General features: G+C 37.5%; 1 protein-coding gene across 8 annotated transcripts; it reads right to left on the bottom strand.

Moving 5' to 3' along the window:
• Positions 1 to 664: 664 nt before the first annotated feature.
• vit (vitrin) lies at positions 665 to 25516 on the bottom strand. 8 transcript variants are annotated; one of them, XM_051126902.1, is made up of 23 exons: positions 25388 to 25516; positions 19733 to 19829; positions 17344 to 17403; positions 17097 to 17253; positions 16113 to 16246; positions 15843 to 15920; positions 15179 to 15349; positions 14929 to 14961; positions 14356 to 14394; positions 14210 to 14263; positions 13336 to 13398; positions 13158 to 13217; positions 11796 to 11861; positions 11552 to 11617; positions 11080 to 11142; positions 10170 to 10220; positions 9971 to 10003; positions 4931 to 4996; positions 4684 to 4831; positions 4112 to 4215; positions 2550 to 2776; positions 1923 to 2436; positions 665 to 1657 (listed from the first exon to the last, which is right to left on the bottom strand). In XM_051126902.1, exons 2-23 carry the CDS (start codon positions 19764 to 19766, stop codon positions 1479 to 1481), a joined length of 2400 nt encoding a protein of 799 aa, XP_050982859.1. In that variant the 5' UTR covers positions 19767 to 19829; positions 25388 to 25516; the 3' UTR covers positions 665 to 1478. The 8 variants fall into 8 exon arrangements, with proteins under 8 accessions (XP_050982859.1, XP_050982858.1, XP_050982860.1 ...); XM_051126901.1 differs by lacking the exon at positions 14929 to 14961 and adding an exon at positions 15028 to 15078; XM_051126903.1 differs by lacking the exon at positions 14929 to 14961.
• Between the last annotated feature and the right edge of the window lie 2465 nt (positions 25517 to 27981).

A 27981-nucleotide genomic window follows, 5' to 3' on the forward strand; every position in this document is an offset into this window, starting at 1 on the left:
CGTCAAATCAATGTTTGTAAAAATTAAACCAATTGATTAGATTTTAAACACACAATCATGCATTTATATAAGTTTTTTATTTATTTTTAGGTGCTTTCTGTAAACTTTAAAAATCTCAGATACTCTTACTCTTTGATACCATGAGTAAAACTTTTACCACTTATCTTTGAAATAATGTTTGTACATCTGTTAGCCTAAAATGTGTGGCATCACTAATTTTTTTTTTTTTTTTTGTGAACTTGATGTTTTAGCATTAGCATATATCTAATGCTACTACATGAATAATACATGGTCGCTGTGGACTTACAAGCATAAGCATGTGCTCATGTCTATGAGTATATTCAGCCCTAAAGCTCTGATCAGAGCAGAAAGAGCACTTCACCATCAAGCCACAAGAGGACTGTCTTGTCCTCAAATTTCTTGTCTATTCAGGCTATTTTCTTTTGACTGAAAAAAACAAAAACAACAACAATGGCAAGAAAAAAAAAAAGAATAACATTTAAACAATCAAATTCACTTACATGCTATGGTGTGACACATTGATTACCCTAATTATTATCCAGATTTTGGAAAAGATAAAAGACATTCTCTCCCAGACAGTGTATATTTCAGTCCAAAACTGTGAATTTGTTGGTTTTCAATAATAATTTTATTAAAAACTGCATTAAAATATTTAATCAGTTGACAAAAAATACAAGCAATTTTTTATATATATACAAATACAAAAATTACATTATATGAATTTAAACTCACAAGAAAAAAAGAACCATTCTGTTAGAATGGTTAGGAGTCATAAAACCACACAACAGGAGCATTTGGTATGTTGCCATTCTTCTATAAATTGTATTCTCTGTAACTGTCTGTAATGCTCATAATACTCCAATTCTGGTCATCATTGTGCCTTGAAAGAATCTTGTAAATGACTATAAGATCAGTATGTTCTGACATGCATTAACAATCCTAGATTTACATTAGCATGCACATGTCTCCTGAACAAATGCAACATTTTGGTTGAATCTTATTCTTGTGCACACAATTAGCTATAAGCTTTTCATATGAACAAAGATATTATTATTATTTTTTATAACTTTTCATGTTATTGTGTTCAGCATGTAAAATATAAATAATATTTAACTGAAACTATCTATGGAAAAGCTGTAAGCACGTGTATTCTCTTAAACCTCAGTTGATGCGCACATCAAAAAAATCGGTCAATCTGTGAATTCCATCACACGTTAATCCAAAATCACTGAACACACATCCACTGCCATCTTTACCATTTCCACACTGTATTTTGTTTCAATTGCAAAAAAATCTAATCTGGAAACATGCTGCCCTCTTCTAAGCTTTTCATCTAGACAGTAAGGCTTGTAATGACAGTATGCTAAATTTGTAACACTGTATTTCTAACTGTGTGGTAATGCACTTACTCCGTGGATTTTTGGTGATATTCCACAATTTCCATCTGTAGGCCTGATTCAGTTACGTGGTTGGGAGTTGAACTCGTTGCAGATGTTGTGAATAATCTTTGATACATACTTGTAGAGGTTGTCAAACTCATCCACAAAGAAAGAGTGCTCTCTGTCAGGGTCGGTGGCGATGTATTCCAGCTCTTCCTGTGCTGCCCAGGCTATACCGATGGAGTACGCGATCACACCTGGTGCATGAGATACGGAAGATACGATACTTCAAAAATGTGGGCAGTGCTGATCTGGAAGTCAACTTCCATCACATCTGTAGACACTTTAAATGCATCCTCTAAAATAGGTACTTTTATCATTCAACAACATTTAATTAGGACCTAGACTGTGAATTTAATTGTTTAATGTGAATTACCCAGGATATGTTTCTGGAGCTACATCTCTGGCTGGTCCTGGAACAGCCACAAGTGCTGGCCCAGACACCTATTGCGTTGCACTCACCTTTACGATGTACTGCCAGCGCCGGGGCCCGCACGTCATCGTAGGAGCGTCCGTCTGTGATGACTATCATGATCTTGCGCTTGTTGGGTTTGGATTTGCTGAAGAGCTGATCTGCAACGTATGTGATGGCAGCTCCCGTACTGGTACCTCCGCTCCAGTAGTTTATACGCTTGATAGCGTTCAGCAAATCAGCTTTGTTGTTGTGCTGTCCGAAAGCGAACTCAAGCCTCTGTTCATACGTGTACTGTATGATTCCTACACGTGTATCCGTGTCCGAGATCTCAAATTCCTGAGTCACATTTGCAACGAACTGGAGCACGGTGCGGAAGTTTCCGGTTCCCACGCTGCTGGAGCCGTCGATGACAAAGGCAATGTCGTTAGCGTTAAGGCAGGTCTTACTGCACACCAGGCGGTCCGTGTCACACACACGCTTCACCAGAGGCTGCACGGCTTTGCGCAAAGCAAACCAGCTCGTGATAGGGAGCGAGAAGAAGCCATTGGTTCTGCACACAGCCTACAGACCAAAACATTATATAAAGTTCCCTCTGTGTCCCTCAACTGTGTTCATTTGCCATGCAATTCTGGTATGTGTCAAACTGTACACCCCACCTTAATCAATATTAATACCTTGTCAACAAAGTTGGTCTCTACCACGTTCTGTTTTTCATTCTCATCTGGGCCCTCGATGGTGACAAAGAAGATGTTGATGCCTGACTCTCTGGCCAGCCGTGAGGCCTCCTCCACTTTGTCAGTGGGCCAGCCGTCCACCAGGACCACAGCCACGTTGGGCGCCCCACCTCTGTTCCCATTAGCATCACTGAAGAAATGCTTGTTGATGTAGGAGAGGGCCTTCCCTTAAAGGACCACAGAGCCAGAATCAGTACAAAACAGCTACAGTTCCATCAGCCTTCCTCCCTGTGAATGCTCTCTGCTGCGTTTCAATTGCAGCACTGTTTCAGGTCCAGTCTCTGCCCTGAAATGCTTTCCTTAAATACTTCCAGGACTTCAGGAAAGGGCAAGAGTGCAGCACGCCCCTGCTGAAAACTATCAATGCAGCAGTTACTAAAACGGCTAAACGACTCTTTATTCCGCCACTTTTAATTGACTGTTCAATTATCAAACTTATCAACTTAATTATACAAATGCTACATGAAATGGACCCACACTTCTGAATGGAAGATTGGAAAACACTACATGATTTTTGCCCAGATTTCTGCCCTGTTTTACATTCAGAACAAGTCGGTGCTGGTTATTGAAATTTGGAGCCAGGCTGCAGATTTTGGGCCGGTGTTCCTGTAGAGTTTAGCTCCGACCCTAATCAAACACACCTGAACAAGCTAATCAAGGTCTTCAAGATACAGGTTGGTACTTTTTTTCAGGGTTGGAGCTAAACTCTGCAGGGACACCGGCCCTCCAGGATCAAGGTTCCCCACCCCTGGATTAACATATGATGTTCAGTTATTTCCTCTTTAATCATTTATGATCTAAAATCTTCCAGCTTTTAGATCAAATATCAGTTCCCTTAAAGTTAACTATGGGTTTGCTAGACAAACCACTACCAAATGGCTATAGTTTCAACAATAGTTCTATTGTTTTAACATTTCAGTTTAAGCATTGAAATGTGTGGAAAGGTCATCTTTCTTTACAATACATGGCACAATACATGATTATCTGACATGCATACATTGTGCATGACTTTTGTGCCCAAATAGTTTTTGGGGTCACTGGGGCCCTCAGGGATTTCAGAGTCCAAACAAGCGGGTTTGCGTAAATCATATACAGAAGATGAAGGGCTATGGCACTGATTAAACATCATCCAACCCGATTCATCAAAGCAGATAATGTTGTGTCCTCAGGCTATCTTTGACTTTATAGCTCTGCTAGACAGGGCAGCTGCCGTTTTACACGATTCCACTGTTATATTAAAGTGAGACACTATCTATAACACAAACCATACAACCAATGTGAAAAAACTAATCTCTAGGTTGGATAAACCTCAGGCATTTGGTCAGCTTACACAAAAACTCCACAGAGTGGCACCAGCCCTGTAATTTAGCCACAGTTCCCAGCTCAGATTTAGATCTTATTTGGAACTGAGATGTGCAAACAGGGTAACAGGGATTCAGTGAAACCATGTGATGACTTCTGCTCTTTGGCCTTCAGGGTGTAGTACAGGGTGATTCACTCACCTACATGGGATGGACCGCCCTTCTGGACTATTTTGTTGATGACCGGCTTTAGGTCCTTGGAGCTGGAGTACTGTTTTAGACTGAATTCTGTGACCGGATCATCCCTGGATCAGAAATGAAATGTTAATACATTATATCATGGTGATCTGCATGTATTTGGAATTCACTAAAATGTACAACATGAATGTAATTTAAGCATGGAGCTTAATCTAGAGACATACACCTGTGCCACACAGGTGAGTGAGTTGAGTGAATAATCTATTATACCTGAATTAAATCATGCTATAAATGCCTTAAATTCAATATTGTACAATCACCTTAGGATTCATAAACATTTATGCATCTGTGTAGTTCTGGTTATGTAAATGTATTTCTATTTTAGATGCTTTAAGTATATTGATACTGTGTTTCAGTGGCTATCCAAATGAGTCAAAATTTATGTGTGCACATTTTACCTATGAATATCTACAAATACTAACGAGATTATGTTTGTTTTATGTGACAGTCCCTCACTTGTTCTTATTAATACTTCAACTATTTGACTGTTTTCTGGGACAGGGACACATTATTACCCATATTGAATGATGCCCATCATAGGTCCAGCTACACCCACATTAATGACCTGAGAAACCTCCACAAGGAAGTCTTTCTGAATCTTAAAACGGCGTTTCCCAATGCTCCAACTGCCATCCATGAGGAATGCAATATCAACTTTACAATCTACAAAGACAAGATGAGTATAAAATGAGAGCCATGAAAGGAAGTAAAAAATAGCCTCATAATCAGTGACAGTTTTGAAGGAACATGAAGGAATTGTACTTGGATCTCCTTGAGGCATGAGTTCAGGAACTCTGGGTGTTATGTTGTGCCCTCGTGCAGGGAAACCTGGGAGATGACAGGATGTTACAATTACATGTCAGGAAAATCACATTAAAAAACTATTTGTATGGACATAACAGAGTGCTCTGATGGGGCTACAAGAACCTGATACTGAATTTTGCTGATCAATTTACTTTTGATTACAAAACATGTAATAAAACATCCCAGGCTCATTGGAAAAATCTTTAAAAAATATATACACGTTTGACACTTTCAGTGAAATGTCTATTGGCTGGCAAATCTAAATTGTAAGGTATTTTGTAAAATATCTGTAGCTGTTTTGGGGAAGTAAATATGAACGTCACTACACTCAAAAAAATGGTTTTGTGCCACTGTTCGAAACATACTTGTGTTGTTTTAACAATAAATACCTGGGTTATTGTTAAAACAACACAAGTATGTTTCTTTTTCCACCAAAACACTATTGTATTGTGCTCTATTAATTTAAACTGTTTAAGTTTCCATTTTACTTAATTATCAATCGTTAAACTAACGCAAACGGTTTAATTTCGCCATTCAAAAAAACTAATATGACGTTTCCAACGCATTTGATGAAGACGGTGCGAAGGAGGTGTATCATGGCGTCAGAGCTAGAAGTACCAGTCAGGTAAGAAAATCTAAAGTTTTCTTTGTGTCAAGTCAAAGTCTTTAATTTCTGTAAGTGATTTTACTATGCCTTTAGTGTTGAACAAAACTCCACAAACAGCATCACCAGTTTCACTCATTACTAACCAGACTGACTTAATTGTAATAATAATAATTTAAAAAAAACATAATGCCACCATAATTGTGGTCAAGGTTTGCTTTAGTTTGTCTCTTGACCCTTTTAATAACTCACAATAATTCTGCTTCTAAGCAATTGTAATTTTGTTTCACAGCAAGCATTTGTGTATTGCTGAATCAAGTGTTTGAAGCAACAGATTATTTTACACTTTCTGCTCATAGCTCATTTGTGTGAACATTATAAAGTGATCTTTCTCTTTGGTTTATTGATGGGCATATTGCTGAAAAAAGGTCCTATTAAACAATCACCACCATAAAGCTTCAATTTTGAAAAAAAAGAAGTGCATCTGCTCAGGATTTTAGACATGAACACTTATCATATGATCCTCAACAGTGGTGACAACAATTATTCATACTGCAGTGCATGATGGGAGTTTTTACTATGTTGTTGCCCAGCATGCATTGCAGCATGAAGCATTTTGTTGATTGTCACCATTGTTGAGATTCATATGCTGGTACTTGATGACTGTGTGTCTCTGGGTAATAGTGGTGTTTACTTATGCTTTACATGAACCTAAAATAATTCTTTACTATTATATCGTAGTTTTTTCTTTTGACTGCTGAAGTTTCACAGGGTTGGTTATGGTTATCTAAATGCATAAATTGTCCACTGTTCATAATTTAAATTAGTTGTCTGAAACAAACCTCCTTATGTTGATAAAATGAAACACGTTTGGCCAGTTTTTAATAAACCAAAACATGTTCACTGAACTTAATTGGTTTAAGTTACAAGAAAGTGAATAAATTGAGTTGGTTGGACATTACTATTTCACATAAATTCTTCCTCATTCAGCAGTGTTGTCACAACACAAAGAGTTTGCATAGATTCAAAAAATTCCATTCATGTTCATCAAAAACAATCTGGTTGTGTGGAACCACTGTCCATAATTGAATTAAGTAGGTTTAAAGAAGCATTTTTTTGAGTGTATGTCTAGAATGGTGTCAGGCGGTTTCCCACACAAATCAATAATCTTACTTTGGAGACACAATAATTTGTGCTGGAAGATGTCAGCTGTAAGTACTGTTTAAGGTAGCATCACCTTCTGAACAGTACTCAGGAACAGCCTGGAAATTACTGAGCTCTTTTATGACATCAATAATTGCTTTAATACCATATCTGTTTCATTCTGTTGTGTCTTGGAAAAAATGATCTAATATTGCACAAATTGAAAGGTTTTTTCCCAGTGCACAAATTTGGAGGTGGTCTGGTGTGCTTGTGTGGCTATGTGCTTTGCTTTGTGTCTGCATTTCTCCAGTCTCGAAGTGGCTTAAACTAAATCCCCGGATGAGAACAGTATGCATGCAACACAAAGAAGACCTTCAAGACACATTTTATATCTCAGCGTTGGACACTTAAACAACTCACTGAAAAACAATTCAGGCACTTCTCTCTTCTGTTTTCCAAACATGAATGTAGATGGAGCTGTCCACCCTCTTTGTGGTTTGAATGGTTTTGCAGTAGTTTTACTGAGTCTGCTGCACATTTCAGGGTATTTGCCTCAAGTTTACCCATGTGCGACATGTCTGCTGCTAATGATAGTGGCCAACTGGTAACTACCTGGGGCTTATCATTTGGACTAGCAAAACTAGCAGATAGTTAATTTGTTTGGCAAGTGTAGGAGACTGTAGTACAACAGTACAACATGAAATTACATCCAGAGGGTGCAGAGATAGGTTGCGTGCCTGACTTGACTGACTGGCTGACTTGTATTGGAAGATCATAAGGGAAGAGAAAGATAGCCAGAAGTAGAATTAGCAAGAAAAGAAAGGTGACAAGTAGTAGGAAGAGAAAGACACTGGCTAATATTAGCCTATAGTACAGCTTGCAAGCAAGAAAAGAGAGCTGAAAAAGTCTGTAAAAAGTTGAGTTGAAAAGTGCTGTTGAAAAGCTGCAAGATCGACTGTCAAGAACTAGATAGGAGTGCACATTGGTGAAGGGGAGCACGGGGCACAACCTAACACTTATGGAATTTCTCAGTTTGTGTAAATCCACGTGGGGTTCAGAGTTAATTTTTTATTCACATTAATTTCACACTTGTCTAGTACAAATATGTTACTTTGTTTCATAATTACAGTGTATACGTTTTTCGTCATTTACCTCAAAAGAAAGGATGTGAAATGTGACAACATGCCCCGTAGATGGGGTACATTGTAACGTGTGAGGGGTATGTTGTAACATGACCATATGACAGCTTCAAATGTTATCTGATCTAATTAAAAAATAAGCAAGATAGACCAAAATATTTTGTCAATAAAATGAAATTATCAACTTTTTTCAAATAAAATAATGGCCTTTTTTTAAGAATTAAAAATAATCTAATTTTAGAGTTTGGTGCTTGGGACAGCCCTGATTGCGGCACACCGCTATACAGTATAGTTTAAAACAATGTGGGCATAAAGATGAAACACATTCAAAAATTAATTTCTGAACATTAAAATAATAATTTTCAGTCTTTATTCACCTATTTCTTGTGGTTTCTCATTAAAATCCATAAAAATAAATGGCGTAAATGACATCGCTAATGTCACAGGCTTTCAGTTATTTTCATTACGGACTATTAGTTTTGTTTTCATGGTCTTCTGATTGGTTGTCTTAGGTCACATGTTCTCCTTTGTTCTGTTTTCCCGCCACTCTTTAGTTGTCATGGTAATTCATCTAATCAGTTGTTAATCATTATTTCATTCATTTGGTTTGTACTTAAGTTCCTGTTTGCTCACTCTTTAGTTGTCTGGTATTGATTGTGTTTGACCACACTGTTACGCCATTTTGAGTATTTTAATAAACTAGATTTGAGCTTTATTCATCATCTTTGTCTTCATCTTTGGACTACACATGACAGCTAATGTCATAGAATAGCATAGTTTAATAAGAGCGGGCCAGATTGTAACGCAGCGTTACAATGTTCCCCATCTGTGCAACAGGAGTATAAAATCTAGTTACTTTTACTACGGTAAAATAACTATTTAACGACATCTTCAAAAAGGCTTTTGAATTTTGGCACACTTTTTTGTCTGTACATTGTTGCTATGGCAACTAGTAAATACCACAAATTTAGTTATGCTAGCATGTGTGGAAATATTTAAACCATGTGTGTTACAACTAACTCCGTGTTCGTTTGTGCCCCGCGCATCCCATGTCCCGATATCTGCGCTTGCTTATGTTAATGTGTCTGCTGAACTTAACTGTTGAAATTTCAAATAAAAACTTTTATTTGGTTGGACTGAAGAGGAAAACCAATCAGTTTCTCTTGGTCTTACACACCCCGGACGCACCACTACCCTCTCAAACACACACACACACACACACGATATACCAAGGTCTACAGCTGCGCTTAACTGATGTAAGTTTCTACACTTACATCAGTGCACATATGCTCTCTCTCTCTCTCAGTGTGTATGGCCATATACCTGCAGGTGCTAATGACTGGTACTAAAAACATGTTTAGTTGTTTTTAATGTTTAGTTTGTTTTGTTTTTTGTTTTGTTTTGTTTCCGAAATAGATAAATGACAATCTAGCAATGTTTTATTATGTTGGTCATTGTATATATTGCAGTGAACTGAAATGTGTGTTGAGTGATGCTAAAAGTTTAAAGTTTGACGTAGGCTATCATTTGAAAATAATGTACAACCTACGTTAAGCCCTACACTAAATCTAACCTATAGCACATTCAGTAAAGCAGCCATGCAATTTTAGCTTGCTGCTACAAGACTTTAAATGCTTTGTTTCACAGAATTCAGACCTGAGCACTCAACAACACAAGTGCAACATCACAAAAGCTGTGCATATGGAGCTGGTTATGTGATGCAAACACCAAACTGTATTATTTTACTAATCATGCACTATGTGTGTCGAGTTCATAACATTGTATTGTTCAAGGAACCACATGGATAAGTCTTTAGTAACTCTTTCCAGGCCATTGACTGAATTTTCTGGCTTTTCGCATTTTCATTGTTTTATGGTAGGATGCATTACGCATTTTCTTAAAGACTACTAAATCTCTAAGATCAAATGCAGGTGAGGAAGAAGCAGAGGAAAAATGTTGGTGTTTTACTGCTACTTTTGTTCATTTCAAATGGAAAATGCTGTGAATTCTATGTATTTTTACGTTTTTGAATTTAGAAATCAATAGAAATCATTTTTTCCAATGCACCTATATTGCAGCAAAAAAAAAAAAAAAACTAGTTGGTTGTCTCACCTGACTCAAACGGGTTTGACCCAGCAGGTGACTCTGCAACAGAAAAAAAAACAAAAAAACAATTAATATACATCATGCAATCATTTAAAAACAAACAAACAAACAAAAACAAAAACAAACAGGACTATATAGCAATATTGTGCACTGTGTGAAAACTGTGGGCTTTTATATTATAAATGTTCTTGTGCCTGTGACAGACCTCTGGTGTGGCTCGTCTCAGATGGAAGCTTGTGGTCTTCTGGCTCAGGAGCTGAAAACACAAATTATGTACACACAAGTCAGGCCTCCAGTTTCACAAAGACACAGTGACTCACAGTGATGGTGACCCCTCCTCACTACAGTTATACAACCAGTGGAGGTGTGCCCACAACTCCAATTTCACAGCCATGAGGCCTGATGTTTTGAAAATATACAGTAAAGCTGGGGGCCTGGCAAATGCTCATAAGTTTCTTCTCATTAAACCAGGCATGATTTGTATTATTAGTAATGCCGTAACATAAATAATCTAGGTTATTTAAATAAATGTTTATACTGCTCTTTTTACAGGCAATGAAAGGGGATGCAGACCAGGGACAGGGGCAGCTTTCTGATAACTTTTTGCTTTTTTTTTTTTAACTCAAATATCAAAAAAAGCACAAATACACTGGCTCTGTATGCTAAAGTAAATAATGCACTGATTAGTAACACTTTTAATAGTTCACCTCTCATTGGAACTATAATACTGATGCTGGATTTCTGACCCTTCTGTACAAACCAGGGTCTAGCAGCATCAACAGCACAGCTGAGGCTCCCAACAACGACTCTTTTGATTTTAGACATTGGGATAGATGTTGTAGTTATATGGAGTGTGCGGTGCAGTTCTCTGCCCACTGCTGTCACACACTTACTGGAAGCTTCCCACCATAAGTCTGGTGGAGAAACCCACTAGACCAGATCACCTTGACCAAGATGGAAGACCAGCTAAAACGAGCTAAGACCAGTGAAGCAGCTTAGGCTAGTTTATGACTTGTGCGTGCAGAACATGTCTTATAACACATGCATAACATACACTTATAGCATAGACCTTTTGGCATAAATGTATTATTCCTAAATAAAATGAGTATACTTACAATACTGTCCAAAGTTATACGGCCAGTGCTCATACTCTGTGTTATCGGGCCTTGGGTCAACAACTGCAGAACAGAGGCAGCATTTGCAGGTACGGTTAGTTCAGCATAGTGCATTATGGAAAATATGTCCATAATGCCTGTGTGAATGTGTTAGAAAAAAAAAAAAAATCAAAGAAGAACATGCTGCTTTGAATGTTTTTGATATCGTATGGGCCACACACTGGCTTAGACTTTTAAAACTAACACTGAAAGCTAGTGGCATGGCCTATTTAAACCACATAAAAGCACTAAGTCCAGTGTGAAAACGAACAGCAGATCCTGTATGAACCTGTGTAAATTAATATGCTGCGGTGATATCAAAAACACACATGTGCTATGCATACTGTGAAGCCATAATTCAGATTTACGTGTGTCTTTTTACTCTCGTCTTGTACTACGGTGGACATATAACAACAGCATATGAAATCCTTACCTGCAGGGTCACCAGTACTCATCCTGCTCCATTTATACCCTGTGTTTGGCTGTGAGTGGCTACTATCTGAACACAGAAAGTGAGGTAGGGCCTCATGTCAGAATTTGATTAGCATTAATTATTATGTGTTTCTGGATATTTACATAAGCATATTTAGTCTACGTTTATGTCCTGTTTATTGATCCCTTATAGAGGGGTTATGATATTGAACTGGATGATGAGACCTGCATACTGATTATGATACCTGTTGGCCTTCTGGTGCCATCAGGTCGTGCGTACGCAGGGTGCGGCCAATCCCTTCTTGCAAATGCTAGATAGGAAGATTGAGAAACTACTTACAATACATTCCATTACGACATTAAACGGACCTTTAGAACTGAGACTTTAGAACAAACCAAAGTTTATGTAGCAAGGAAATATTTTATATTAATCTGTTAATCATGTTCAGAGTATTCCTTTGATTAATTTTTGTTTTTTCTGTGACTGTCATTCAACACTGTAAGATTCAAGGAATATGTGTTCACTTTAAAATAATCACTTTGTGCACCACACAAGCATTAATGGAAATAGCCATTTTATTTTTCTGGTTTTGCTGGCTACTAATTTCATCAAATAAACTTAAAATAAAAGTTCCTTTTTGCAATCACTAAATAAATATATATATATTGAAATATTATCACAATTAGTTTTGACACACAAAAAGTAACAAAAAAACTAATGTATGATCTGACGACAGAGGTTTTATATGTGAGAGACCTGTAAAATAAGAAACTGGTTTATGTGTGTTAAGAACATTCCAGTTTTTTTTCCTTAATTAATTCTTTATTTATCAAACAGCTAGTTCTGTTTCTCGAATTAAATTGGTTTTACATGATTCCAGAAGCACTGATATTTAGTCCAACAGCTCTGGGACTTTTTACTCTTTGTATCAGTCCACTTACTATCAGACTTTGCATCAGTCAGGGGATTTTACAGTGATTCTTTCTGCAGGTGAGAGATTCATTGAATCATTCACTCAACTGATTTGCTTAAACACATTCAGAAATAAACAGCAGAACTGTGTGTTGCTCAGACACAACTGTTGATTCAGCTTTGACCTTGTTTGAACGTGATGATTTAATTGGGAGGAGATCATAATTAGACAAAGTGGCAACATAGTGTTTAAAAACAATTTTAAAGACAGCTTAGTTATTGAAGTGCTGTATAAATTGAATATTTCAAGAATCGGTGAGTAGCATAAGAGCCTCGTTTATGCCTTAAAAACAAATGACAGTTGGCTAGTGCATGATGGAGAGCCTTACACTTAGTATCTAATTATTACTATTATTATTACTATTCTTTAACTTACCTGTTGTCACTGTTTTACTTCACGGCTAGTAAAGCTGTTAGTAAAGATAACCAAGGTGAACTTAATACTTATTTACTGTCAAGTATAATTTGGGCATGTTTACTTGGGAGCCTTGCTATGTCTAAAGGTGTTAATTTCAGACAAAGCTTTACCTGATCCCTCTGATGAGCACTGGACTTTCAATTGTTTTGTTTGATGTGTATCAGCACACATGCAAAGACACGCACATGCTAATGGACGGCATCTGCAGATACTTACGGGGATTAGACTGCGCCGTGTGCTGCTTCCTCTCAGGCTGCGGCTGCACCCGACTGAAAGCTGCTTAACAATGTGAAACAGATGTAAAAACATCCAAGAGAGAAGAAAGCAAGAGTTCATGCCTGCATCGCAGCTGCTACTGAATGATGTCTGAATTGAATGAATGAGTCATGCGAACCTGAAGTTGAGGAAAAGTGCGGATGTCTTCGAAACGCGGTGCCCGTCTCTGTCCTGTGTGCACCTGCCGTTAAAATACACACAAACATTCAAGACAAGTCACATGTAAAGCTGCACTTCACTGAAAGAACACAATACATTTTAATGAACAATAGAAAGTCTGAGCTGATCTACCAACGTGATATATTTATTTTTTCTGGTAGGCAGATGAAGGTATCTTGTGTGAAAAAAATCTGATGTTCTGTTCAATATTTGTGCAGTTTAACAGAAGAAAAAAAGTAACTGCACTGTACCATTTGTGTGAAGGTGTTAAATTGTGAATAGATTTTTGATATTTCAAATGCTTTGGTTATGGTAAGGAAATAAACGGATGGCATGAAGACATGGACACTTTTTCTAAATTACAGTCATTAGTTCTGAATTTTTAAATACTCCTCCAAAGGGAATCATATGATTCTCACCTAACATCCAAAACTACTGAAGGTGCTAAATTTTGAACTCATCTTGGACCTCAAATAGTGTTGATATGGTTAATATATTATATTAACCATAAAAAATGGGAAACACTACATTATCTTCACTATCTGTACTACACTACACTACACTAGCTGGCAGAAAGAAATGTGACATATAGACAGATTTGAAACTGTTTTATATTTGGATTAAAGAGACGAATACATACAAGAGAGGGACGCTAACAGAGGAAAACAGCAAGTGAGATTAACAATGCTCATCCAGTTCAGGACACAAACAATCACCAGCAAACCTTAAACAATATACCTGTTCACTTTTATAAAGTACAAAGAAACTTAAACACAACAGGCAAACATCACAGGACAGGGACACACAGTCAGAGTAATAGGAGTATGGTTTACCTGTGTTTGTGCGGGGTAAAAACCTATTGGCATAGACGGAGCTGCCTCTGAATGCTTTAGACAAATGTTATGGTTAGAGTTTCAAATTTTATGGCTCGTGTTACTGACAGAGGTTGTGAGGACTACAGTGTCAAAGTAGGACATACCTTGCGAAGGACCCTTTCCTTGGGCGCTCTGTGACTGTCCTACATGCAGTATTTAGAGAAAACAGATATTGAAGCACTAGACATACTCTCTGTTTCTTTTTTAGCTGGAACAGAAACCTCAAAGTCAACATTAACTGGTCTTACCATGCAGGATTTATCAGTATTTGTTATTCTAAAAAAAAAAAAAAAAAACTCTTAAACCTTCAAAATGTAGTATTATGTTCTGCCTTTGAAACAACCAACCACTTAACAATTGTCACCTTAATTTCATTTTCACTGGCTATCTGTTATTCAAAAAAAAACCCATCAAATTGTTGAAGCAAAATGCTGTATCATGCTGACTTTAAAGTGGATTAGACTCAAAAAAGTGATTCACAGGCCAACACCATCTACACCCCAAAAGACACAGACGGTTGCTACAATAACAAAGAACCAAAGGAAAACTGCAAGAGACCATTAGTTCTGTAAACCCCCGAAAACACACCCAGAGAGCCCTGAAAAAAATTATATGACAGCAGCCACAAGAACACAAGCACCACGTGAGGGAGGCTTCAACATGCCTGCTGGACTTACGTGCAACAGAGCTGAAATATGGGTGACTGCTGCCTAGATCAGAAAGAAAGAGGTTGCTTTAGAAACAGAGAGAGGAAAGACAGCGGAGAGAGAGGGAACCTGATCCATATCGTCCAGTCAGGATGCTCATTTCAATAGGGTACTGAAAAACTGACCCAAGAATAAATGGATAAAGGCATAGGATTGATTTCACTGTAATGAACAATGATACATTCAATTAAAGCATGAGATCTATAAAAGACTGGCTCACCTGCCTCGCGGACTTTATGAATGGTGACCCGTGGCTTGGCTGATGTGGTAGTGGGTGGGGCTGTGGTGATGGGTGTGGTCACATGAGTGGTTGTGGGCGGGGCTATAGTGGTGGTCAGCTCCGGCTCTAGAGCCTCTGTCACTGGCGACACCGTGGAGTATAGCAGTTCACCTGAGGAAAACATGAATGGATGATGATCTGCTACTGGACCATGACATTTATCATCAAAGAGCTTCTACAAACTGCAATGTGTGGTTTACTGGAAGATTCTGCCAGATTGGAGCTGTAAGTGGCTTTAGTCAAGTCACCTTTATTTATATAGCGCTTTATACAATACAGATTGTGTCAAAGGAGCTTTACAGTGTTAAACAGGAATATAGTGTGTCATAATGCAGGAGGACAATAGTAAACATTCAGTTTTTTAGTTAAAGTCAGTTTATCATTGATTCAATTATGTCAATATTTTGCCAGAAATTACGCTTTAAGTTAAAAAAGTTTCCGTTTAATCACAGTGTTTTTATGTTTTTAGAAGATTTAACATGAAAGTTTGGCCTAACTGTTAGAATCTAATAGCCAGTGATCATGCTGGATTTAGCTAGTATGCATTCCCTGGGATGCAACACATATTGTATATGATCATTACTAACTGGCTAAACCCACTTACCCGTTTTCACTGTGGTGGGTCTTGAGGATGCAAAGACCAGAGTGGATGGGTAGTTTACCCCCTTCTTTGGTTTACCCACTGACACATGAAACCAAAAGGTACAAATCAAACATTTAAAACATAAGTTAACCAATGTGAGAAAGTACATCTCATATAAATATCTTAATATTCTGTTGGCATGTTTCTCATTTTGATTGCTATAGAGAGCCTGTTTGCCAATACATGTAGGTGTTATCCAACAGTGTTTGTTCAGTGTAAGGTCTACACTACCTGAGACAGAAAACGATTCTCTCCAGTTGGGTAAGGACAGAGAGCGGACACCGTTGGCAAAGCTACCCTTGTAGACTGCCTGTCCTGTCATCTTCATCACAATTACCTTTCCTCCAGAGTTAGTGATGACTCCACTGACAACAGAATGACAGCAAGAACACAGTGCATGTAAGATGTATTTACCTACAGGATCTGTAGTGATTTGGGTAACTTGTAACTTAGATTTAACTGAGAACCAATAGCAAAGAGGGTTTGATCACTTCTGAGGGCTGTCTCTGGAATAAAAATATAATCCAAACAAAATGCATGCCATCTGCTTTTTACTGGCTGCCTACTGCTGTGTGAAATATTGGCCAGTCCTGACCAATTTATACCAGATCATGGAGAGAGAGAGGGTCAAGGAAATCATACAGACCAGAAACCCAGCAGCCCACGTCTCCCACATGTGCACTGACTGATTCACCATAGCAGATGATAAAGTAGGAGCCAACATTATTTGTTGAAGAGGCACACACATTGTGAGCAGCTTTCCCTTTGATCCACCCGTGTTTTTCTGATCATTTATCATGTTTTATAGGGTCAGAACATAACCACTGAGGCCTTCATCTAAATTCTTTTACTATTTAAACATCTCAGGATGTTGTGATTACACTTAACAACCATGAAACAGATGACTGACGATCAGACACTGGCAAAGCAGGGAAGGCTATGAAAGATCTCTAAAGACATCTTCTCCCGTCCTGAAGTAGATCCATAGCATCATATACAGGTTTCTTACACTTTTTGATCACTAAAAGGTTATGAAAAAACATTTGCGAAGTGTACATCTTTGCAAATTTGCACAAAGTTTAGTTTATTTTCAGTTAGATTAGCAACTTGTGATTTTGTCAAGAGGGCATAGTATTGTCATTTATCCTAATACTGATCATCAATTAAGAGCAGGTAAACTCTGGGTCTCTCAAACTGCAAATAGTTTGAGCTCACCTGTGAATGGCAGCATTGCAGATACTGGATATGGAGGCAAATACACCCGTCCCATACACCTTCTCCTTGGTCTCCCTGCAGTTAGCTGGACACTTAACAATAAACTCTGGGTGACTGATCTTCCCAGCCCGCATATCACATTCTATTGCTGGCACAACTGGAAAAGCAGAGGCAATATCAGAAGAACATACATTCTAATGGCAAATGTCTCAAACATGCATATTACTATCAACATAATAATTGCTACCTTGTTTTGGCTTCTTGCTCTTTCCATTTGGCTTTGCTCCACTGGAAGTCAGGAGAAATGCTAGGAACATACAGTCGATCATATAGAGCATAATACACATGCAAATTATACGATTATTTTACAGTCTCTGAAGGCAAATAACACAGTAATACGACTATTGCTGGAGTAGTGCAAGAACTCAAAGTAGCAGCAAAATACTCTTTTCTTCCACCTCTACTGCTCTAAAGTGGAACTGGGTAATTTTTGTAATTTCAGCTATTATTTTGTGCTGCGGACTATTTGTAAACGATGACCAGATCACAGAGCTAACGCACGCCTCTAAAATGAATACTTTTCTTTAAATGTGTTATTTGAACTTAAATGTTGGCTGCCCAATTATTATGGCTTCTGCAACCGCTTGAACTGCTGCTGAACTGAATATATGAAGCAAGCTGCCGTCTACAGTTCACTGTTTTTTATGCCGCAGGCCTGCTGAATTCTTGATTCTGGTTGGCTGATGAATGTTCCTAGGTGTGCAATTAATTTTCAGTAAACACACAGCTATAAAGTAGCTCCAGGTTATTTGACTGCATTAATCATATTATTTGCCAATGAGTTTCAGTTATTTCAAAGTCTTTGCGGCACCAGAAACAAAGATGATGACCAAGCAAAGAAACACGACTAGCAATAGGATGAAAATGTCAAATAATTTCCACAGTTTCCCTAATAAAAGACCCTTTATTATCTATAGAAAACATTTTCTCTCTGCACACACATACACACATACAGTACAGACATAAACGCTCACCAAAACTAGTTTTTAGCTATAATGATACAATAGTTCACAACCGTAAATCTAAATGACATTGCTTAATTTAGAGTTGGTAATGTTGCTATTCTTGAAGCAGATAAATGTTCATTCTATTAGTAGAGACGCTGATTGAGTGAACACTGTTGAGAGACACACAGACTCAGCTAATTCCCACATGCTTTATCTCTCTCTCTCTTTTTCTCTGCATTAGTCTGCTGTTGCATTTTGCAATTGGTAAAAACTGAATAATTGACTCTGGTCCACTGAATTATCACCACCTTGGGTGTGCATTATTTTCCAACCTGAGTTTGCCATGATAATTAACTTTTTTCTAAATTTAGGTGAATTTCAACTATTAAAGTAACTACTATAAATGCTATAGACATTCTACTTAAAACCAATAAATGGCATACTGAAAGACCATCTGGTTAGTCTTTAAAGAAATATTTGCAAAAATAATATCTCTGAATCACTATTACTGTTACACATTTAGCTCCAACCTGCTGTGGTAAAGATTTTGTTTGTCTCCTTCATTTAACACACCTGATTCAGATCATCCGCTCGTTAGGAAAAAGATCCATGAACTGAACTGAGGCCCCGTCCACACAGAGACACGTTTAGCTGTATATGCAAAAATGTTGTATTATATAGGCGTTTCGTCCAGACGAATCTGGCTTTTTGGGAGAGTGAAACCGCTATTTTTTTGAAACCGGGTCTCTGAGTGGATAAATCTGAAAATGACGCCCTTTGCATTTTTCATGAGTACAGCCAATCCGTATATTTTGTGAAATGGTGATGTTATCACCCCACGTCTCGCCCCTAGTCAGACACCACTACGTCACATAACAGCAATAACAACATAAACAAACGCTGAACGATTGTCTTTTTATTAACAAACATTAACACAGATTAATAAATGCATTGTTCCATGTTCGTTTTCTTATTGTTGTGTTGGGTTTTGTATACAGTGTGCAGCCTTCTTCTCCATTTTTAATACATCTCTGTGGCAGAATTACAGCGCCACATACTGGTCTGGCATGTGTACTACATCAGCTTGAGTCAGTTTCGTGGTTTCATGTGTACGCAGATATTTCTTAAGGCGAGGAAAAAAAAGAGCGGATAGGGAAAGCTCTGGCTTCGTGTGGATGTGGCCTGAGCGTGTCAGATTCAGAAACAAACAAAACTGGAAGATAACTGAGTTGAGAAACACTGCCATAGAAGAACCATTTTTGGTTCCACAAAGAACCTTTCAGGGAAGAGTTCTTAAAAGAACCATGGTGAAGAACTTTAAAAAAATCGAAAGAACCTTTTTTCACTATAAAGAACCTTTTCTGCATTCGAAAGGTTCCTTGGATGTTCAGGGTTCTTCATGGAACCATTGATGCCAATAAAGAACCTTTATTTTTAAGAGGGTATCATCCTACCGAGAACTGACAGTTTGAGCATGTAAGTCAGCAGGGTTGTCATGAATAAGCGAGGATATGTTCATCCAATGTTCATTTAGAAAAGAATCAAACCACTGTTTAAACTCAGAATGCATAAGAGGGGAAAACAACTGTGTTAATATATACGATTATAAACACAAACAAACCTACCTACCTATAAAAACAGCAGTGAGAGTTGGTTTACTCATCTTGAGCTCCACAGCAGTAGTGTAAATCTGGTCAAATGTTCTCTTAAGCCTCTGTATTGGTTCCTGTAATCCAACAGAAAAAAAACTTGATAACTTCACAGACACATATAAATATAATGTTCTATATTATTTATTTATTTATGCATGTTTTTTTTACTTTTGTTCACCCAGATCCACAGAGGATATGTTCTAGTTTAATTACATGAAGTTTTGGAAAATGGATGAGAAGTAGAACAATAATACAATAACAACCTCCACAGTTATAGTCTACAAGAGCAGTAAGCACGAGTGATTCATATTTTACCATAAACAACTGTGCAAACAGTTGTTATAGCCTTATGAAGTTAATGAGACTGGTATGATCTTATAAGACCATCTTCAACTGTGTTTCTTTAAACCATTCTGATTACAGGAAATACAATGAAAGATAAATCATCAGACCATGTTATTTTGAATTCCCTATTTCAGGGATCCAGAATTTGTGCTCCACTCATTGTGTATTTTTGTGCACTTGTCCTGGATACAACTGGTTTCTTAATGGCAGGGCTGTCTAAACCCTGGTTTTATGAAGCTCTCTGGGTATTTTGCAGCTCACAATTGCTCAGCACACACTCCCAACCACTTCAGGGTAACAGAGACTAACCCACTGCAAAATGAAAGTTAGCATGGCAGAACAGTAATTTCTCGTCTCATCATTACAGGCAGCATCCACATTACCCAGCACCAACACTTTAACTCTGAACTCAACCCTGTCTGCAGGCCCCACTGCCAGAGATCACAGGCCTGATTTACTAAAAGCCATACAGTATTCCAAACCAACCCGTAACTAACAGCACAGGTAAGTGAGGGGGAAAAAAAGATTGAGCTACTAAACTGTCTGTTGTTATTTTTATTTTATTTTTGATGTTACTATGAGGTAGTTCAAGACACCTAATGTAAAGTGTATAATTCTTATACCTCCTAAACCAGTGAAAATTTGTGTTAATGATTTTCAAACCTGTATGTCTCTCTTTTCTGACACACTAATTTTAATTCATTTGTCTCTCCTAACCAGCTGATGATCCGAATCAACTGTGGTCAATTAGGGACCAGGTCTGAAAACCACTGGTTTGTGTCGTCCTGATTATTTCCAGTTCTGTCTGATCTTTTACAGCTGTGATTCATGGGCGTGGATAAAACAACTACCACAGCCCATTTGCAGAGTGCATTCAGTTGTTTGGCCTAAATTGCAGATCTCATCCCGATTACAACGGTTGTTAAACGTGGTAGTATTTAGAGACCTAGGTGCTTCTGTTTATGCTTACCCTGCTTGAACCTGCATACCCAGCTAAGAACTGATGCTTAAAGATAAGCTGGTGTCCTAATATGTACGTCAGTATAAATGAGGCTTCTACTGTACATTTCTGTGCTTGAGGCAACCTTTGTAGGAAATTTGCATGGAATGTATCTGGTTGCCATGACAACTTCAGGCGTTCCCTCCCCACTAACCACACCACTGTCCCCACCACTTTCTGACGCCCAAAGGCCATTCTGGGCCCCAAAACAGGAGTGTCGGTCTCATTAAGCACCCTAGTGACATACCTCAATGTAACAGTTGCATTTACAGTTGATTTAGGTACCTGTTGAACTCAAGATGAACTCATGTTTCATGTTGTGTTTTAACCCCCTAGGGTCTTCACCACATGCAGTTTTATTTTTTCTGCCACTATATTCAATATATATATATTATGCAACAATAGCACAAGGATTAGGGAAGAATTTTGAGATCAGTGAGCTACTGCTCTTCTTAAAGCCTTAAAGAATGAGCAGACAGTCCAAGCCAATGACCACATGGAGTTCACACATGAAAGAAAAGCTGAGAGACATTCAAGCATCATAAATGATGTCAGGCCTGTTTTTCATCAAAGAAAACTACACACATTATTCTTTCACCCATCAGTCTGTTCTCCAAACCGCCTGTCCTCTGTAGGGTCACAAGGATGCTGGAGTCTATCCCAAAGAACAGACGGCCAGTACATATCATTCACTAAACATCAGTAAATCTCATCAACATGAAAGTGTGGGTTGCTGGATTCCACCACCACAATTAAGACAAAAAAAGGCAAAATATTTTCTGAATCACAAGACTGAACATAGCTCATTTTCAGATCAGTGGCAGCTGGTACCTTGAGCTGAAAAATCTTCTGAACGATCATGTGTTAGTCTAAGAAACAGTCTAATATCCCATAATCCTCATTTAACTCATTTACTTTCAAGCTAAGCGTTACTGCAGCAAATGCAGCACTACACGAAGAATAAAACATTGAACTTTAAGTGAACTTAAAGCATTATAAATATTACATACCAACATTTAAATGAAATATTTGATACAATGCAAGTATTTTTAGACTGTACTTATGTATATATATATATACACTGTGTGCAGAATTATTAGGCATGTTGATATTCTGGTCATATTTTTTTTCCAAACACATTTTACCAATTCCAAACCACATCAGTCTTAATAACTACTGTCAATTTTGTATTTAATCATTTATATGTGATATATAATTGTCCGTGAAGGCAGGAAGTGAAAAACTCCTTATATTCAGGTGTGCATAATTATTAGGCATGTTTTCTTTTACAGATAAAATGAGCCAAAAAAAGATATTTAACCCAGACCGAAAAGTCCAAATTATTAAATGCCCATGAGAAGAATGCAATACTAATGCAATACAAGAATTTGCAAAGTTAAGGCTTGACCATTGGACAGCGAAATGCTTGTTGAGTCTGCATGGTCAGAAAAAACAGGTGGAGAAGAAAAGATGCATGTTAACTGCAAAACAATTAGGAATTAAGGTGAAGAATTAGGTGTGACACCATCAGGAACCGTTTCCAGTTCTCCAGCGCCACCATTTTCCAGAACTGCAACCTACCTGGAGTCTTCAGAAGTGCAATGTGTCAGGTTCTCAGAGACTTTGCTTGGTAAAAAATCCTAAAAAATGCCCTTGACTTAATAAGAATAACAAGCTGACGTGTTGTAAAATACATGAAGACAGTTTTTTTTATAGGCTTTATAGAGAGATAAGTTGAGAGTGACTCTTGAAGGAAAAGCATCACATCATCTTGTATCCTCTGATTCAAGAATTCATCTTCCAAAATCTGGCAGTAAGTTTTGGGAGTTCATGTTTAGTCTCTTATCCTGAAAAGTCTGACTTGCAGAGATGGGCTAAAATGAACTCCCAAAACTTACTGCCAGATTTTGGAAGATGAATTCTTGAATCAGAGGATACAAGATGATGTGATGCTCTCAACTCTCAACTTATCTCTCTATAAAGCCTATAAAAAAACTGTCTTCATGTATTTCACAACACGTCAGCTTGTTATTCTTATTAAGTCAAGGGCATTTTTTAGGATTTTTTACCAAGCAAAGTCTCTGAGAACCTGACACATTGCACTTCTGAAGACTCCAGGTAGGTTGCAGTTCTGGAAAATGGTGGCGCTGGAGAACTGGAAACGGTTCCTGATGGTGTCACACCTAATTCTTCACCTTAATTTCTAATTTTTTTGCAGTTAACATGCATCTTTTCTTCTCCACCTGTTTTTTCTGACCATGCAGACTCAACAAGCATTTCGCTGTCCAATGGTCAAGCCTTAACTTTGCAAATTCTTGTATTGCATTAGTATTGCATTCTTCTCATGGGCATTTAATAATTTGGACTTTTCGGTCTGGGTTAAATATCTTTTTTTGGCTCATTTTATCTGTAAAAGAAAACATGCCTAATAATTATGCACACCTGAATATAAGGAGTTTTTCACTTCCTGCCTTCACGGACAATTATATATCACATATAAATGATTAAATACAAAATTGACAGTAGTTATTAAGACTGATGTGGTTTGGAATTGGTAAAATGTGTTTGGAAAAAAAATATGACCAGAATATCAACATGCCTAATAATTCTGCACACAGTGTATATAAAAAAACATATCCTGCATGTAATTACATCTGTAATTAATTTCTGTAATTACACACCTGTAATTGCACTGTTGCCTGTACCTCTGCCTCTTAACCCACCCTTAAAAATAACCAAACTATCAAACCTGCCCCTAACCTGAGCCATATCCCACTTCAAATGTAGAATATATGTTTTGCAATACAACAATACAACACTTCAGTCAAAGCAACATAATGCATTCAGTAGTAAATGCAAAAAAAAAAAAAAAAAAAAAAATTAGTCAAGGCAACTGACAGCAGCACAACAAACTGAAAGATGGTTTTAAATATTATTATAGGACACTTCATATGTGAGGTGAACTATGTTAGCACAGAATCTTCAAGAACAGTGACAATCAACAAATGTTAAAAATAAATAAATAAAAATTACAATAATAACAAAACCACAAGAAAAAGAGTCAACAAACAACAGATTAACAATCCAATGCAAGCTGAGAACGCACAAGCCCTTTTTTTTTTATTTTTTTTGTTTGTTTGTTTGTTTGTTTTGTAGTGCTTTGAGGTTGCTCGGCATTCCGGGTGGCCTTGAGTCTGTGCAATGTTCTAGGTTTAGATGTGGCTTGGGTCCCTCTTTTTCTGTGTTTTTATTTTTATTTTTATTTTTTTTTTTACCTGTTTTCTTGTCCATCAGGGGGAAATGCCGCATCTGATCACTTAGTAGAGTACACACATGATCTGAGGAATCACTAAAAAGCTGCATGTACATTCTTGTTTAGCTGTTTAGTAATTACTACTGCTTATGAATGGCAAATCAAACTGACAAAATGACAAATCTAATTATCGTTAACAGCATTTGATTGGACAAAACATTTTATACACCTGAGTGTACCCTGAGTCATACAAATTATTTCCAGAAAGGTGTGTTAAAAATGTAGAAGTGTCTGCATCAGCAAAAAAAAAAAACATTTGATCACCATTTTTTAGTAGTTAACTAGCCTATATGAGTAAATGCACAGGAAATTATGGTGGATTTGAGCCTGCAATACCTGCCTACATTAGCGCCACAGCTCCGACAATGTATAAATGTATATATTTGGATGATATGTCTGATTCATTATTCCCGCAGACTGCTAGGACAGCTGCTGAGCCGAAGAACAAAGAACAGCAGGAGAAACACAACAGACTCCCGCAGTCCTCAAAGAGCAGGCATGTCTCTACAGAGTTTCCCCTCACATCTCCACACACGGACACACATCATTCACTCAATACAAGCCTGATCAAGCTCACAGCGATTCCTCACATACTGCTGCTATAAACACAAGACACATGCGCCAGTGTGACAGAATAACTATTGCAGAGAACTGGTCGCAGAATTGTATTTCCAACGGTGTGAGGCTGCTGATGGCTTTGGGCTGCAGGTTCAGCACGGCATACATATAGGAACGAACTCATACGTGACTAGATCTTAGTCTCTCTGTGCATTCCCTAAAGCGCACATCTGTCAGTGACGCGACACTGTCTCTTTAATTACTTAGGGGAAAGTTTTAGATTAAATCCTGGGTGCAGGGGAGAAAAGACTAAACCACAAAGCCACAGGTAATTCAGGCTCATGTGGAATTTGTTTGCCTTTTTCTCCGACAAACCGAAACCACATGAAAGTGAGTGAAATGAGAAGTGATCTTACCTTTAGAGCTGCTCGACTGACGCGCGGAGAGGCTTTGAAACTCCAGTCACGCGCTATGCTGCTCAGCGCGTTAAAGTTTCACTCGACCTGTCAGTGTGTGTGTGTGTGTGTGTGCGTGTGTGCGTGTGTGTGATGCTGGAGGGGGGAAAGTTACTGCCTCCTTCAGTCCCACCCTAAACACACGCACAGCTGTGAACAGTCAGCAAGGTCACGACCAAACTCTCCATCTACATGCGAGTCACTCTTGCCGTACAGAGCGTCGGCATCATTCTGTCAATAAGCTTTTCACTCATCATCCAATCTGTAGGCCATTCAGAGAGTGAGAGACAAAAGAAAAGAAAAGAAAAGAAAAGAAAAGAAAAGAAAAGAAAAGAAAAGAAAAGAAAAGAAAAGAAAAGAAAAGAAAAGAAAAGACAAGAAAAGACAAGACAAGAAAGATTACAGTTGCAGCATCTTAGATTTACATCTGTTAATTATAAAAGCCGATAATTTAATTATTGGAACGCTTTCAGTTTTATGACAGTCAATCATAGTTTGCGGATAGCTATACAAATAAAACAGTAGCGGCACAATCTGAATCCTATCTGTTGGAAATCCTCTAATTTAGATCTCACTTCTTAAATATAGCTTAATTCACAGTCATGTTTAATGGTAAACAAGTTGAATAATAGCGGACAATTCAAAATGTTAAGAAAAAGAAAAAAAAAAGTCTAAGACAATGCAGCATAATGCATTTATCAGATGTTTATAATAGTAAGAATTAAAGAATTGTAATTGTTGTCCCCGAAACTGGCATTATGCAGCATTCTGAGGTAACACATGTGTTAATTAATTATTTGTGTGTGTGTGTGTTTTTTTTTTTTTTGTTTTTTTTTTTTTTGGATTGAACATGATAGATATTATAGATATATTATAGGTAATAGATATTACATGATAGATTGACTCAAAATCAGCCATTTGATTGCGAGTCCATGAGGACAAACAGATGTTTGCAACATAGGCTCATTGGAAAGAGGTGTCTTTAGGAAAGTGCTGTGATAATATTTGTGGCTATTTATTTTGTCTCAATTTTGTGAAGGTTATGCAAACATTAATTTTTGTCATGCAAGACTGATTGATTGATTGATTGATTGAAAAGTCATAGGAAACTACAAAACTTTTAGTTTTGAATTTTCCCCAGGGATTTTTTGATGTTTTATATTACATTTTATGAGTCTGTTTATTTAATTATTTGTATTTGTCCTTGCACATTTAACTGTTTTTATTACAATTATTTATGCACAAATATGTCTATTTATGTCATTTTGTTTGTTAGGTTGTTTGTTTTTGTATTTGTTTACTTATTTGCAGAGTTGGTCCTCATAGCAGACAGCCATGTTAGAACATGCATGTTTTTGTAAATGTATTTTTGTTTGTTTGTTTATTTGTTTAGCAATAACCAAAAAAAGGAAAGTACAAATCCAAAACTACACTCTTAAAAAATAAAGGTGCTTCATGGTTCCAGAAAGAACTTTTCACATCTGCAGAACTTTTCTGTTTTACAAAAGGTTCTTTATGGTGAAAGAAGGTTCTTCAGATTATAAAAAGGTAAGAAAGAGATGGTTCTTTAAAGAACCTTTAACTGAATGGTTCTTTATGGAACTAAAAAATGGTTATTCTGTGGCATCACTGTGAAGAACCTTTCAAAGCACCTTAAAGAGTTTAACCTCTCTTGTTATTTTCTTTCTAATTATTCTCTATTAATAGGTGATTGTTTTTTCTTTTTTGTTTGTTTGTTTTTTGTTTTGTTTTGTTTTATTTTTGGCATGCACAGGATAGCACAAAACTCACTAATTAAAAAGGACACTATTAGTATTTCTTATATTTCACCACTGTTTAAAGGTGTACAGACATTAGGAGGGGTTTTCAATGACACATAAATCAGTCTGTCCTCGAGAAACTGGAGTTACTGCTTCATTGATGTAATGATAATGATGTGTAGGTTACAGTGGATTAGCATTGATATGTCTTAAGCTGCTGTAGAAAATGAAGACATCAAGCAGTTGACAATGTCCAGGAAACTGCACAGGGGACGTTGTAGAGGACACATCTGTTCTGTCATTGTGCTGATCACACGGCTGTTTTGGGTCGTCGTGACAGAGCTTTACGGCAGCCGTGACGAGGCGCTATAGAGTCCAAGTGTGTCTTATCACACAAAGCCAACTGTGTTGCATTAGCGGCCATGCATTTGGCCCACATCTGGGCATGAGCTGGTAGCATGAGATATTTTATGATTAGGAGGGTGTTTTGTCAGGTAATGCTCAATCACTGATGTAATGCACAATACATCTTTCATCTACATACACACACTCTGAAGTGTTTGAATCACTGAAAGCAGATGCCAGTTCTTTACACAATATGGAGCTCATGCTAAAAGATATAAGAGAGCTGTAGAAACTCGCTGCTCTGGCCATGGGCCGAGTGAAAATGCTCATGATGGGTATATGAAAACCACAGGCAGACCGCATGGACACCACAGCATATGGAGACTAGTCCACAATATGGGCTCTGTAGACAACTATAAAATCCTGGAGTATACAAGTTGTGTTGAAGAC

The sequence above is a fragment of the Labeo rohita genome, chromosome 13 (genome assembly GCF_022985175.1).
Source record: "Labeo rohita strain BAU-BD-2019 chromosome 13, IGBB_LRoh.1.0, whole genome shotgun sequence".
Classification (NCBI taxonomy): Eukaryota; Metazoa; Chordata; class Actinopteri; order Cypriniformes; family Cyprinidae; genus Labeo; species Labeo rohita.

Coding starts and splice junctions, on each gene's coding strand:
- vit (XM_051126901.1), bottom strand. CDS start 19,766: ATGAGTAAACCAACTCTCACTGCTGTTTTTATAG. Junction 17,254..17,343: donor GAGCAAGAAGCCAAAACAAG/GTAGCAATTATT, acceptor CTGCTTTTCCAG/TTGTGCCAGCAATAGAATGT. Junction 14,395..15,027: donor GACTGGACGATATGGATCAG/GTTCCCTCTCTC, acceptor TACTGCATGTAG/GACAGTCACAGAGCGCCCAA.